General features: G+C 43.8%; 1 protein-coding gene across 1 annotated transcript in view; it reads left to right on the top strand.

Moving 5' to 3' along the window:
• The window catches only part of LOC118399586 (protein tyrosine phosphatase type IVA 2), a 36,954-nt gene extending 21,222 nt beyond the window's left edge, over nucleotides 1-15,732 (top strand). Inside the window, exons 2-7 of the mRNA XM_035795781.2 lie at nucleotides 4,751-5,065; nucleotides 5,370-5,478; nucleotides 5,859-5,951; nucleotides 7,480-7,610; nucleotides 13,950-14,024; nucleotides 14,244-15,732. Of these exons, the coding sequence (XP_035651674.1) occupies nucleotides 5,061-5,065; nucleotides 5,370-5,478; nucleotides 5,859-5,951; nucleotides 7,480-7,610; nucleotides 13,950-14,024; nucleotides 14,244-14,355 (525 nt within the window). The 5' untranslated portion in view covers nucleotides 4,751-5,060 and the 3' untranslated portion in view covers nucleotides 14,356-15,732. The remainder of the gene's footprint in view (nucleotides 1-4,750; nucleotides 5,066-5,369; nucleotides 5,479-5,858; nucleotides 5,952-7,479; nucleotides 7,611-13,949; nucleotides 14,025-14,243) is intronic.
• The last annotated feature ends 237 nt before the right edge of the window (nucleotides 15,733-15,969 follow it).

Consider the following 15,969-nt stretch of genomic DNA (forward strand, 5'->3'; position numbering starts at 1 on the left):
TTTTGTGTTTTTAGGTTGGCGAGTTCAGTTTTCTGGTTGAAATGAGTAGGAACTTGACCAATTTTGAGTTGTAGGCCTAGAGAATTATAATACATCTTTGTCGGCTACACAATTAGGCCTGGTAGCTGTCACTTTCCCTGTCTCAGACGCAGTGTTCATAAAGATACTTCCTGTGTGGTAACAAACACACAGTATTTCCAGACTGATTTGGTGTGTTGGCTCTCTTCTCTCCATCTGTGCTGACAGCTGGGCACAATTGCAGAAGTTGTTGTTTGCAAATATGGCTGAGTGATTTGCATGAGTTCCCGGCAGCGTTGTGAAAGCAGGGCTGGTCTGGCTTTACCACAAGGTGCCTGTTCCTCTAGCTAGTGCCACTCACTCAGATACTGGCTTTAACTGGGGTACGTCTCAATAGTCTGACGATTGGCTTCCTCTCCTTGTCTCCTTTCCTCCATATTCACTGACATTAACTTGGGACATGGCTAGGTGACTGTTATTAGGGAGAGAGGACCTTGACATATGTAAGTCTATGCTGACTGAATGGAAATTGATGCTAATACCACTTAGCTATGAAGGATTCTACTTAGCTGCTGAGTGCAGTCCAACTGCTGCATACTCCTGTTTGGAGGTACTGCAAGCTGTGGGACTCGGTTTAAAGACTGTGTTATGAGACTGTATGTAGTACAATTTGATAAGCTCAAGATTGTGGTTCATCACATAACCTTCTATTAAGTGTGATATTGTGTGAGCATTGCAATCCTGTTTCCTGACATTATAGTAGTCTGGTCTTTCTACTTCTCATTGGGATGGTCTCTGACTTCACTGGTCTGTCACACTCCACACACGTCGTATTTGGTCGCTCTCGCGCTCTCTCAACGCCGATACCGATTTTATTGGAGGACCAAAAAAAGCCAATACCGATTAATCGGATTATAAATGTTTTACATTTATTTATTTATTTGTAATAATGACAATTACAACAATCCTGAATGAACACTTATTTTAGCTTAATATAATACATCAATAAAATCAATTTACCCTCAAGTAAATAATGAAACATGTTCAATTTGGTTTAAATAATGCAAAAACAAAGTGTTGGAGAAGAAAGTAAAAGTGCAATATGTGCCATGTAATAAAGCTAATGTTTAAGTTCCTTGCTCAAACCATGAGAACATATGAAAGCTGGTGGTTCCTATTAACATGAGTCTTCAATATTCCCAGGTAAGACTATTTAGGTTGTAGTTATTATAGGACTATTTCTCTCTCTACGATTTGTATTTCATATACCTTTGACTATTGGATGTTCTTATAGGCCCTTTGGTATTGCCAGTGTAACAGTATCGCTTCCGTCCCTCTCCTTGCCGCTACCTGGGCTCGAACCAGGAACACATCGACAACAGCCACCCTCAAAGCAGCGTTACCCATGCAGAGCAAGGGGAACAACTACTCCAAGTCTCAGAGCGAGTGACATTTGAAACGCTATTAGTGCGCACCCCGCTAACTAGCTAGCCATTTCACATCGGTTACACCAGCCTAATCTCGGGAGTTGATAGGCTTGAAGTGATAAACAGAGCAATGCTTGAAGCACAGGGAAGAGCTGCTGGCAAAACGCACAAAAGTGCTTTTTGAATGAATGCTTACGAGCCTGCTGGTGCCTACCATCGCTCAGACTGCTCTATTAAATCATAGACTTAGTTATAACATAATAACACACAGAAATATGAGCCTTAGTTTCCGGAATCGACCATATTAATGACCTATCATCTCGAAAACAAAACATATTTTATTCTTTCAGTGAAATATGGAACCATTCCGTATTTTATCTATTGGGTGGCATCCATAAGTCTAAATATACCTGTTACATTGCCTTCAATGTTATGTCATAATTACGTAAAATTCTGGCAAATGAGTTCGCAACGAGCCAGGCGGCCCAACCTGTTACATATACCCTGACTCTGCGTGCAATGAACGCAAGAGAAATGACACAATTTCACCTGACTAATATTGCCTGCTAACCTTTCTTTTAGCTAAATATGTAGGTTTAAATATATATACTTCTGTGTATTGATTTTAAGAAAGGCATTGATGTTTATGGTTAGGTACACGTTGGAGCAACGACAGTCCTTTTTCACGAATCCGCACCGCAGCGATTATATACAACGCAGGACACGCTAGATAAACTAGTAATGTCATCAACCATGTGTAGTTATAACTAGTGATTATGATTATTTTTTACAAGATAATTTTAATGCTAGCTAGCAACTTACCTTGGCTTCTTACTGCATTCGCATAACAGGCAGGCTCTTCGTGAGGCAGGTGGTTAGAGCCTTGGATTAGTTAACCGTAAGGTTGCAAGATTGAATCCCTGAGCTGACAAGGTAAAAATCTGTCTTTCTGCTCCTGAACAAGGCAGTTAACACGCAGTTCCTAAATCGTCATTGAAAATAAGAATGTGTTCTTAACCGACTTGCCTCGTTAAATAATGTAGTAAAGATTTAAATAAAATGGCAGAATCGGCGTCCAAAAATACAGATTTCCGATTGTTATGAAAAGTTAAAATCGGCCCTAATTAATCGTCCATTCCGATTAATCAGTCGACCTCTAGTCTGGAGAGACGTTCGCTTTTGTTGTGTCCCAAATGGATCCCTGTATACTGCACTACTTGGTCCTGGTCAAAAGTGGTGCCCTTAATGGTATAAGGGGGCTATTTTGAATGCAGGTGTCATCTATCTCCTCTGATCCTTCCTCTGTTGTTGACAGATCACGGAGCGGCTCCTGTTAAAAACCTCCCGTATGATATCCATCCTTTACTGAATAATTAGGAGCAGATGACCAACTGCTCTGAAGTATCTCTTTTCATTCCCTCTTCTTCCTCGACCTGTCTGGTCCTGATCCATTTCCCTTTTAGATCATCATGAATATGTTTTTTGGGACTGGTAGCACTTGATCCGTAGATGAAGTTTGTTCGTCTGTGGCCGTGCCATACTGCAGTGGTGTTTTGTATGTATATATATTTATTTATTTATTTTAGAACTGGAAATTGCCAGGGACCTCACAATACGATATCACGATACTTGGGTGCAGATAAGTATTGCGGAAAAAGGACAAAAAGTTTTGGTACAGCCAACTAGCACAAATTGTGAGCTGATACGATATATCGTCAAAAATAATATCCTGACATGTAACTAAATAGATTTTTTTTTTCATCACTAGTGTTTTTAGTGCTGTTTAGAGCTGGTAATTAAAGGAGCCAGGGAGAGATCTTTACCCACTGGAGAACTGGTGGCTCTTTGAAGACAGGCCCTGTTGCTGTCACCGGCTAAGGCAGGGAGATGGAAGGAAAGAGTGGGAGAGAGGAGTGGTTGGTGATTCTTTGAAAACTGGCCCTCTTGCACTGGGTGAGAGGACACCAGAGGGAACCGGAGATGGGGATAGAAGGTTAGTTCTAGTCTCCATAGAGTAACCCTGGCTGTCATTGGCACAGAATGAGAGATTGAGTGGGTGAGGCAGGCGTCTATCTGCAGAGTGGGTGAGGCAGGCGTCTATCTGCAGAGTGGGTGAGGCAGGCGTCTATCTGCAGAGTGGGTGAGGCAGGCGTCTATCTGCAGAGTGGGTGAGCAGGGCAAAGTGAGTCCAGTGAATAGAGCGTCAGTGTGTCTTTTAAAGTTGTTACCCTGTTCCTGGCACAGAGTGAATGAGTGGGCGAGACGACCGCTCTGTACCGGCGCCACGACCGACTGAGACAGACTCAAATATGAGAAGGAGGATGGGGGAGAGGTAGAGCGAGAGTCCTATGGGTAAAGGAGGCAAGACACTAGGATAATTGGGGCACCATTCTCCCAAAGAGAAGACAGAGATTTGGAGAGAATGACTGCAGTAAAGAGTAGACCTGAAGAGACTGAGCGTGGGATAAATGGAGAATGACTGTGACAGAGGGAGAGTCTCAGGTGAAAGGGGGAGCGTGGGACTGTGAAAGAGTTGGCTCGTGTGAAGCCCTGCCAACCCATAATCCTCACCTTGTGACTGCTGTGTTGTACACTGATGCTGAGGTCCAACTTTTTTTTTTTTTACTTCCCTTTTGCGCTTACACTCTACCCCATTTGTCCCCTCACCCTCCACCCCTTTTCTCACCTCATTCCTGCCCTCTCATCTAAACCTCCACCCCCTCACTTTCCCCCCTGCCCTCTCTTGGCCCTCCACCACTCTCTCTCACGCTCTGCTCTGTCTCTCTCTGTTTCACCTCTCCCTTGGACTGTCACGTTGTGTGTGTGTGAGTAGACAGTGGTAGTTACCAGCCATTTTGTGGTGGCTATGTTCAGGCCCTTCAGGTGTTCAGGCTCAGAATCAGCTGGTTAGAGGCAAGACATTACATGATTTGTGAGAGGCTCTCTTTTGAAGCCAAGAGATCATGGGTGTCTTGTGTCTGTCTTTCATTATCTGTGTGTGTGTATATATCTTTATGTACAATTTGTTATTTTCCCATGTGAGTGTGGCTGATAAAAATCTGGGGGTTTATAACCCCTTTAGTACAAGGGTGATAATGTCTAGTTTTTAATAGGTCAAGTATTTCATGGGTCATATTTCTTCTGTGATGAGTTTACTAGTTTCCCCAACAGGTGCTTTTAGATGTCTTTTTGCCCTGCCTTGCTCTTCAAGAACTTCTGACGCCTTGCTAAATGGTGACTGTGTCCTTGTCTGTTTGAGTTTACCTAATCACATTTTCCTCCCTTTCCCCCTCTTTTCCTGGCAGTGTTTCTGTGTTGATTTGGGCCATACATATATGGCGAATGTGAGTGTCAGTGGAGACTTCTGCCAGGCACAGCACCTCGCCTTCGTGGACAAGTGAATCGTCCGCCCCCCTCGGGACTACGCTACCCAGAAGCCCCCCTGAAGCCAGCACACTGGGAATCCCGGTCTCCTCCAACGATCCCCTGGGATACCGCGTAGTCCTTGGCCAGATCGCCCAGCTCTGTCCCCGGAGCCGCCAATAAGAAAACTGCTCAGTTCTCTTCTACTTCCTGCTTTCTCTCCCAGAAGCCAATCACATACCGCTCTCCTGAATGGGGTAAAATCTGAATGTCCGATTGGATGACTCGTGGATAGTCTCCCCAATTTTTTTTTAAATCATTTTTATTTTTACCCCACCCCTGTGGAGTCTTGTGGATTACATCATCCATATTTTTTGTTACCCCTCTTTTTTTTAAGACATCCACAGGTGTTACCATCCACATCCCCCTCCTCCCTTCGTCGTGTTTTTATTTATTTTTTTAACCTACAGAATCCTACTAGAAGTCCTTGCTGACATCTGAGCCAAAAGTAGTCATCCTTCTTGTAAGAGATTAAGTATTTTATTGTAATTGTTTTCAAAGCCGTCTCGCCAACATGAACCGCCCTGCAGCAGTGGAGATTGCCTACGAGGGCATGAGGTTCCTCATCACACACAACCCCACCAACGCCACGCTCAACAAGTTTACCGAGGTGAGGCAGCCACCTTGTGTGTGGGGGCGTTTGTTGCTTTTGTGTTGTCATGTAGTGTCTGCATGTATAACCTTGTCAATTCCACACTCAAGTTCACTGTGGAGTGTCATACACTTCTGACTGTATGTACGTGCATCAATAACCTCACCAAAGTAGCCTATAACAATCTCAGCTCAACCTACAATTAAACATAAATATTTTTAGTGCAAGATATTTGTGCTGATAGTCTCTGTCTCTCTGTGTCTCTGTCTGTCTGTGTCTCTCCCCTCTTGTCTCTGTGTCGGTCTCTCTCTCTCTGCCTGTCTCTGCCTGTCTCTGCCTGTCTCTGCCTGTCTCTCTCTCTCTGACTCTGCCTGTCTGTCTATTTCTGTCTGTCTCAGGAGCTGAAGAAGTTTGAGGTGAGCACGCTGGTGAGAGTGTGTGACGCCACCTACGACAAGGCCCCAGTGGAGAAGGGGGGGATCGAGGTCGTGGTAAGGATTATACACACACACACATTAACCTCGTCCCCAGACTTGACTTGCTAGCACATAGAGCCTGGTAAGTGTGGGACTGTTTGGAACTTTAGGGGTGTGGATTTACTGAGTGACATGCCAATCAATTCAAATTCTGATCGAATCACACGACTGAGGCGTGGATCTAAATCGAGGTGACAATTGATTTAGATGGGACTTAATACAATGCTTCCCCCATCTATATAAGGTCCCAAAGTTGACAGTGCGAAAATCAAGCTGTCAGGTTGACGGAATTGTCCGTAAGAGCTCCGAGACAGGATTTTGTCGAGGCATAGCTCTCGGGAAGAGTACAAAATCTCCAGCATTGAAGGTCCCCAAGAACACAGTGGCCTCCATCATTCTTACATTGAGGAAGTTTGGAACCACCAAGACTCTTCCTAGAGCTGGCCGCCCTGTCAAACTGAGCAATCGGTGTAGAAGGGCCTTGGTCACATACTTATTGACTTAAATCATTGTGCAACATCATTGGTAAGCTCTGGGCATCGTCTTTCTGCTTGAAAAAGTGGATTTCTACTGGTGTGGGCATTTTTAAACGTATCGTTTTTGGGAAGCCCAATGGATTTTCTATTCAAGTTCCATTCTGAGGTGATGTGAAGCCAGATAGTTGACAGCGAGAGCCGGCTGGTGGAGGAGATTACAACCACACACACCTAGAGAGCAGAAAGAATTTCTACTGAACCGAATGCCTCCTAGGAATTTTAGGGGAGTTGGAATTTGCTGTTTTTTTCTTCCATGGAGTGTCAAGTTAAACAGGTAGTTTTCCCTCTCTGGAGACCTTCGTTGTTATCTGTCTGTTTTCATTTGTCCTCAACTGTCTGCCTGCCACTGCTGAGCTAAGAGGTGGAGAAGAGAAGGAAGGAATCTCTGGCTCAGATCCACATGAATGAGGCTCCACCCAGGCCTTCTTGCTCTGTCTGTTTCTGTCTTCTGTGCCCTCTATTGTCTCTTCTCAAAGCTTAGGCTAGTATTCAGCGGTCTCACAGGTGATTTATGGAAGGCCAGAGAAACCTTGTTTGGGCGAGGAAATATCCTATCCCGTCGTTGATATAGTTTTAATACAGTGATCACCACCCCTCATCCTGGAGCATTCCTCTCCCTGTCTTCCATTGGAGTGTGGCAGTAATTATGATCACAATCCAGTTTTTATATTGTTTGAGCACCAAGACAGGAATAGTCTTGTGTAGGGTTGCGCACGGCTGTGATCTGTGCTGAGCCGTGGCAGAGACACTGGGTCAGCACGAGTATAGAGGCTCAGACGGATAAACAGGGGTCAGGCTGTCTGCCAGGTCACACCACACATACTACTCAGCATATCAAGCTTTCCAACTTAGACACACATGATATCACGTAATGGACAAAGCTGCTCTAATTCTTCAATCAGGCTTTGAATTATCCTGTACTGACCTTCAGCATTGACCACTGGTTAAAATAACCCCTAACCCCTGGTTTCATCCATGTTTCAATTTTTGTTCCTCTGCCTCTGTAGGACTGGCCCTTTGATGATGGTGCCCCGCCCCCCACCCAGATAGTGGATGACTGGCTGAACCTGCTGAAGACCAAGTTCCGAGACGAGCCTGGCTGCTGCATCGCTGTGCATTGTGTGGCGGGGCTGGGCCGGTGAGTGTGTGTGTGTGTGTGTGTGTTGGTAAGTGGGCCAGGTGAATGTAAGTGGTGAGCTGGATGTGTGTATGTGGGCTTAATTGTGGCTAGTGAGACCCATCTGATGACTAGCGATGACGTCCGTTGGAGTATTCAGAGATTTGTTGTTATGTGCTTTTTGGCCACTAAAATGTTATCTGGAAGACGATCTCAATTTGCTTTGACTAGTGTTCCATTTGTACATGGGCATTTGCGGCGCACAAAACAAAAATAAACCAAGCCAAGCATCACAGTTCTTCTCCCTAAATTCCCTTTCTCCTCTCTCATTCACTTAATTGCGTTGCGACCACTCTCTCTACACACGGGTGCGCAAAATCTCCCGTTAGACCTACAGAAAAATTGTAAATGGACTGGTTGATAGACAAAATAAATTATGCGTTTCAACAACGAGCTGCAGTTTTTGAATAATTGTCCTGTCTACTTTTCGCTTTGGCTACTTTGCGAACTGCTTGTGCCATTTTGAATTGGTTAGACTTTAACATACAGGTTCCACACTGAGAATACACAAAAATATTTGTTTGATAAAGACAGAACTATTTAAATTATGCAATGTTCTTTATCCCCAATTTAGATCTTGTCTCATCGCTGCAACTCCCCAACTGGCTTGGGAGGTGAAGGTTGACTCATGCTTCCTCCAAAACATGACCCACCAAACCAAGCTTCTTAACACCCACCCACTTAACCCGGAAGCCAGCTGCACCAATGTGTCAGAGGAAACACTGTTCAACTGACTACCGAAATTGGCATAGAGAGCGCGTTGAGCCACGTAAAGCTCCCCCGGCCAAACCCTCCCCTCATGCGGACGACACTGTAACAATATTGCGCCGCCCTATGGGACTCCCGATCACTTCTGTTTGTGATTCAACCTGGGATTGAACCCGGGTCTGTAGTGACGCCTGGTCTGTAGACCGCTGCGCCACTCGGGAGGCCCAACAGAGTGAATTTTCATCAGAATCATTAAGCCTTGACCTACTCAGCAAACAGATGTTGTGGTCAGAATTCATCACTATGTAGTGTTCAATGTGGAATTGGTAATCCATTTTGAAAATCCAAATAAAAGGCAGAATAAATCAAACTTCTGCAATATTGAAAATGAGAGATTTAGTTTTCTAACCCTGAAACTATTTCAACCCGTTTCAAGTGATCACTGTTTGAGATGTGCATTACTTTGCAGTGGCAACTTTTTACATTTGGAAAAATATTCTGTTCTATTTTATTCTGTTAAAACATTTTTTTGTTTTCTTTTACTGTAAAATGGGTGTCTTGGCTGATGGGCTCTGGAAATAAAAGTGTCTTCTCTGCTGAATTAACAAAGCAAGGCTATGCCATTGCACAGCCATGGGCTTCCACAAGTAAGCGTCACTGCTGAGGTTACTAAACCCAGCACACTGCGTTAGGTTACATCTTATTTTTACAATCACTATAGAATAAACTTGACCAGCTCCATTTGGGTCTATTTATCAACGGGACCTGAACCTGTAATATCTTATGTTTTCTCAAAGTCGTGGCTGAACACGGACACATCTAGCTTAGTTTTTTTTAACGCATTGTCAAGACTGAATAGTTAACAGCTGGTGCGTGATATCTAATGCTAAGGAAGTTTTAAAGGTTTTGCTCGCCTGATCTGGAATACCTCATGATAAACTGCAGACCATACTATTTCCCAGTTTTCATCCTATATTTTTCGTAGCTTCATATTTACTGACCCAAACCAATGCTGGCACGGAGACCGTACTCAAAGAGCAGTATTGGGCCGGAAGCAAACAAAAATGCACATCCAGTGGCGGCACTCTTATTGGCCGGTGATTTTAATGCCTCATTTTTACCAGCTTGTCACCTGTTCATCTAGAGGCGACAACTCTAGACCACCACACAAACGCATACAAAGCTCTCCCTCGACCTCCATTTGCTCAATCCGACCAGAACTCTATCCCCGTGAGTCCTGCTTACAAGCAAAAACTGAAACAAGAATTTCCAGTGATGTGCTCAATACGGAAGGTCCTATGAAGCAGATGTTGAGCCTCAGCCCCCCCCGGTGCACATTTTGGTTTTTGCCCTAGCACTACACAGTTGATTAAAATAACCAGCTCATCATTAAGCTTTTGTTATTTGAATCAGCTTTGTAGTGCTAGGGCAACAAAACAGATTTTGGGGAAACCCTTAGATACAGGACTGTTTCACTAGAACAGACTGGAATATGTTCAGGGATTTGTCCGATAACATAGGAGTTTACTAAGTCACCGGATTCGTTAATATGTGCATTGACGACGACGACGACAGTGGGGACTGTAATAATCACAGTAATAATCATGATCACAGTAGTTGTCGAGGGTGGAACAAGTCAGCACCTCAGGAGTAAAGGTCAGTTGGCTTTTCATAGATAATCATTAAGAGTATCTCTACCGCTCCTGCTGTCTCTAGAGAGTTGAAAACAGCAGGTCTGGGACAGGTAGCACGTCCAGTGAACAGGTCAGGGTTCCATAGCTGCAGGCAGAACAGTTGAAACTGGAGCAGCACGGCCAGGTGGACTGGGGACAGCAAGGATTCATCATGCCAGGTAGTCCTGAGGCATGGTCCTAGGGCTCAGATCCTCCGAAAGAAAGAAAGAGAATTAGAGAGAGCATACTTAAATTCACACAGGACACAGGATAAGTCGGGAGAAATACTCCAGATATAACAAACTGACCCTAGCCCCCCGACACACAAACAACTGCAGCATAAATACTGGAGACTGAGACAGGAGGGGTCAGGAGACACTGTGGCCCCATCCACAAATCCGGATGCTTATAAGAAATCCTGCTACGAACTCCGAGTTGTTGTCAATACAGGACTAAGGTGAAATCCTACTGCGCCAGCTCTGACCCTCGTCGGATGTGGCAGGGCTCGCAAACTATCACAAATTTACAAAGGAAAGCCCAGCAACGCAAGCCTTTCAGACAAGCTCTATTCCTTCTATGCTCTCTTCGAGGCAAACAACCCTGGACAATGCATGAGAGCACCAGCGCTTCTGGATGACTGTGTAGTCTCGCTCTCCGTAGCCGATGTAAATAAGACCTTTAAACAGGTTAACATTCACAAGGCCGCGTGCCAGACGGATTACCAGGACGCGTACCAGCTGACAAGTGTCTTCACTGACATTTTCAAACCCTCCATGACCAAGTCTGCAATACCTACATGTTTCAAGCAGACCACCACATACACACATATACAACGCCAAGGTAATCTGTCTAAATGACTATCGCCCAGTAGCACTCACATCTGTAGCCATGAAATGCTTTGAAAGGCTCACACCACATACCAGACACCCCCAAACCAACCCAACAGATCCACAGATGACTTCATCTCTATGACACTCCACACTGCCCTGGGAGAATGCTTTGTTCAACACCACAGTGTCCTCTCCAAGCTCAGGACCCTGGGACTGCACACTCTGAAACTGGGTCCTGGACTTCCTGATGGGCTGCCCTCAGGTGTAGGCAACAATACATCTGCCAAGGGTAGGAAACCCATCCACCAAGCTGACCCTCAACACAGGGACTCCTCAGGGATGCGTACTTAGTTCCCTCCTGTACTCCCTGTTCACCCACGACTGCGTGATCGCTCACGACTCCAACATTAAGATTGCTGATGACATGGTGATTGTGGGCCTGATCACCGATGACTATGAGAAACTCGGTGACCTGGCAGTGGTACCAGGACAGCAATCTCTCCCTCAACATCAGAAAGACAAAGGAGCTGATTGTGGACTACAAGAAACGGTGGGCCGAGCCCGCCCCATCCACATCGACAAGGCTGTAGAGGAGCAGGTCGTGAGCTTTAAGTACCTTGGTGTCCACATCACCATGGAAATACCTCTGTGTCAACACACACCAACACAGTCCTGAAGAAGGCACGACAACGCCTCTTCCCCCTCAGGAGGCTAAAAAGATTTGGCATGGGCCCTCAAATCCTAAAAACGTTATAAAGCTGCACCATTGAGAGCATCCTGACTGTCTGCTGGGTATGGCAACTGCTTGGCATCTGACCACAAAGCAATACAGCGGGTAGTGCTTACAGCCCAGTACATCACCGAGCTCCCTGCCATCCAGGACCAGGCGGTGTCAGAGGAAAGCGCTAAAGGTTGTCTGACTCCAGCCACCCAAGTCATAGACTGTTGTCTTTGCTACCTCATGCCAAGTGGTACCAATGCACCATGTCTGCAACCAACAGGACCCTGAACAGCGTCAACTCCCAAACCGTAAGATTGCTAATTAGTTAATCCAGGAAGATATTGGTTAACTATTTAACTATCTGCATTGTCCCTTTTTGCACTAACTCCTATTGCGTAGTCACTTTATCCCTACCTACAGTTGAAGTCGGAAGTTTACATACACTTAGGTTGGAGTCATTAAAACTCATTTTTCAACCACTCCACAAATTTCTTGTTAACAAACTATAGTTTTTGCAAGTCGGTTAGGACATCTACTTTATGCATGATACAAGTACTTTTTCCAACAATTGTTTACAGATTATTTCACTTATTCACTGTGTAACAATTCCAGTGGGTCAGAAGTTTACATACACTAATCTGACTGTGCCTTTTAAACAGCTTGGAAAATTCCAGAAAATGATGTCATGGCTTTAGAAGCTTGTGAAAGGCTAATTGACATCATTTGAGTCATTTGAAGGTGTACCTGTGGATGTATTTCAAGTCCTACCTTCAAACTCCGTGCCTCTTTGCTTGACATCATGGGGAAATCAAAAGAAATCAGCAAGACCTCAAACAATTGTAGACCTTCACAAGTCTGGTTCATCCTTGGGAGCAATTTCCAAACGCCTGAAGGTAACACGTTCATCTGTACAAACAATAGCAAGTATAAACACTATGGAAACACGCAGCCGTCATACCGCTCAGGAAGGAGACTCGTTCTGTCTCCTAGAAATTAACGTACTTTGGTGCAAAAAGTGCAAATCAATCCCAGAACAACAGCAAAAGACCTTGTGAAGATGCTGGAGGAAACAGGTACAAAGTATCTATATCCTCAGTAAAATGAGTCCTATATCGACATAACCTGCAAGGCCACTCAGCAAGGAAGAAGTCACTGCTCCAAACCGCCATAAAAAAGCCAGACTACGGTTTGCAACTGCACATGGGGACAAAGATTGTACTTTTTGGAGAAATGTCCTCTGGTCTGATGAAACAAAAATAGAACTGTTTGGCCATAATGACCATCATTATGTTTGGAGGAAAAAGGGAGAGGCTTGCAAGCCGAAGAACACCATCCCAACCATGAAGCACGGGGGTGATGGCATCATGTTGTGGGGGTGCTTTGCTGCAGGAGGGACTGGTGCACTTCACAAAATATATGGCATCACGAGGAAGGAAAATATGTGGATATATTGAAGCAACATCTCAAGACATCAGTCAGGAAGTTAAAGCTTGGTCGCAAATGGACAATGACCTCAAGCATATTTCCAAAGTTGTGGCAAAATGGCTTAAGGACAACAAAGTCAAGGTTTTGGAGTGGCCATCATAAAGCCCTGACCTCAATCCTATAGAACATTTGTCGGCAGAACTGAAAAAGTGTGCGCAAGCAAAAGGAAGCCTACAAACCTGACTCAGTTACACTAGCTCTGTCAGGAGGAATGGGCCAATATTCACCCAACTTATTGTGGGAAGCTTGTCGAAGGCTACCCAAAACATTTGATCCAAGTTAAACAATTTAAAGACAATGCTACCAAATACTGATATAGTGTATGTAAACTTCTTACCCACAGGGAATGTGATGAAAGACATAAAAACTGAAATCATTTTCTCTACTATTATTCTGACATTTCACATTCTTAAAATAAAGTGGTGATCCTACCTGACCTAAGACAGTGAATTTTTACTAGGATTAAATGTCAGGAATTATGAAACTGAGTTTAAATGTATTTGGCTAAGGTGTATGTAAACTTCCCACTTCAACTGTATTTGTATCCGTCTCTCAAAACCCACACAAGAATGCCTTGTCAGCTGAGTTTTGACACTCCGGGCTGTCTGTCTGGGAATTCAAAGTTTTCATTTTTTATTCTTGGTGAGTGAAGGTTCGCTTACAGTAACACACTTATTGCAATTTTACTGTGTGTGTGTGTGGGCCTGGGGGGTGATCTTGATGCCCCAGCGGGGTTGCAGTGAACCCAGTAACCCCCGTGTGTTTCCCAGGCCAATTTCCCAGCTTTAGAGTATACCCTCACCCCACCCTCCCTACTGCCCACATAACCATGACACTGCATGCATAATGGTGTTGCTATCTCTCTCTCCACTGTCTCCTGTAGAGCTCCAGTCCTGGTGGCCTTAGCTCTGATTGAGACTGGGATGAAGTATGAGGATGCGGTGCAGTTCATACGACAGTAAGCACTATTTTAGCTTTCACACGACAGTAGACACTACTTTAACTTTCACACTGGCGGGGGGGAACCGACTTTTCTGTGCTGTGGAACCTGTATTGTCATGTATTCTCTTTATTAGTTTGTTGGGGAACATTGATTCATGTGGATGTTGTTACTGTGCTGCTATGTTCGACCATACAAGACCACATTATTGTTATTTATCTCACCTCTCTTCCTCAGGAAGAGACGTGGAGCTTTCAACTCCAAACAGCTACTTTACCTGGAGAAGTACAGACCCAAGATGCGTCTGCGGTTCAAGGATGCCAACGGCCACAACTGCTGCGTCCAATAGTGTGTGTGCAGCCTCTCCATCAAACAACATTATTCCAACCAATGGGAGATAAAACAATGAGAGAAAGCGATCAGTAATTAATGTGATTTGTTAACACTGAGACATGGCTAATTGATCACAGAATTGATGACCTAATGAGCAAATGATTCCATTTTAATGAATGCAAATCTAAAGGTCTGAACCAATGAAGGAAAAGGTCAAAGCACACAGACGCCTCCAAGTTATCGTTGCCCAATCATGGGCCTAGAATTTCTTTGAGTCCTTAATTTTTATTTTCAGTCTTGAATCATGGGATAGCTTTTCCTTCTTTTTTTTTTTTACACACATGTATATGAAAGTTTAACGATGGTGATAAAAAAATATCCGAAAATGTTAAGGTATCGATTGATCATTTGTTTATTTTTCTGATGATATTAATTACGCCAAGGGTTATTTTTTATTGAACCTTTATTTAACTAGGCAAGTCAGTTAAGAACAAATTCTTATTTACAATGACGGCCAATCCCGGATGACGCTTGGCCATTGTGCACCGCCCTGTGGGACTCCAAAACACAACCGGGTGTGATACAGCCTGGAATAAAACCAGGGTGTCTATAGTGACGCCTCTAGCACTGAGATGCAGTGCCTTGGACCACTGCACCAACTTTTTAATAAAAATAAATGGTTTTTACCCTTTAGCACATTACAATATTATTCTGTTTAGGACTAAAAATAACAGTCCATTTGGCTTATTGAGGTATTTTTGTACAACACAAAATCTCCCAAAAGTTCTCCCAGAAAATGCAGTAATGTTTCCCGCCCCCTCTCGCTTCTTGTCACTTTTTAATTACAGGGTTGGCTAGGTTTGAAATATTATGTCCGCTGTATTTATTTACTGGCTATAACTCGCAGGCCAATCTGGATTTTGGTTGGGGCAAGGACTATTTTCAGGTTCTTATTGTCTTTATTTTTTTTGCCATCTTAACTTTATTTTTATTTTTTCTTTGTTTTACCTCACAGGAGTGCAATATTCAGTCCACCTCGGAAAAGCCCCCAAACCCCCAATGACCGTCCTACACACACACACACACACACACACACCCATAGAGACAGTTTCACAGGAAGACACTTGGCTAGTCTTACTGTAGGTACTTTTTTCCATTCATCAATGCTGCTTACTGGGTTTACAATAAAACTTCCTTACAATGACTGCACACGCACACAGTTTCAAATACACACACAGATGCACAAACACACACTCTCAATGATACAACTGTTAATCCCTACTCTGAAGGAAAGTAGGTGGAAAAGAAAGCAAATGGTCAGTTATTTTATCATTGTACCCATTTTGAAGACATTCCAATTGGTTTTAAGATAAATAAAGACATTTAAATAAGATTTAAACTTGTGATATTTCATGGTTTCTCACCTTTTCCATTGTTATTTTAGATTATTTGAAATTACAGCCTATTTTCTTTGGTGTGCTGCATGTCTTGTGCCTCGCCCACAAACAATTATGTGACGAGGAATTGCTGAATCTCAAGATTCAACACTGAACAAAAATATAAACACAACAATTTCAAAGATTTGACTGATTTTATAGTTCACATAAGCACATCAGTCAGTTTAAATAAA

The sequence above is a fragment of the Oncorhynchus keta genome, chromosome 20 (genome assembly GCF_023373465.1).
Source record: "Oncorhynchus keta strain PuntledgeMale-10-30-2019 chromosome 20, Oket_V2, whole genome shotgun sequence".
NCBI classification, from domain to species: domain Eukaryota; kingdom Metazoa; phylum Chordata; class Actinopteri; order Salmoniformes; family Salmonidae; genus Oncorhynchus; species Oncorhynchus keta.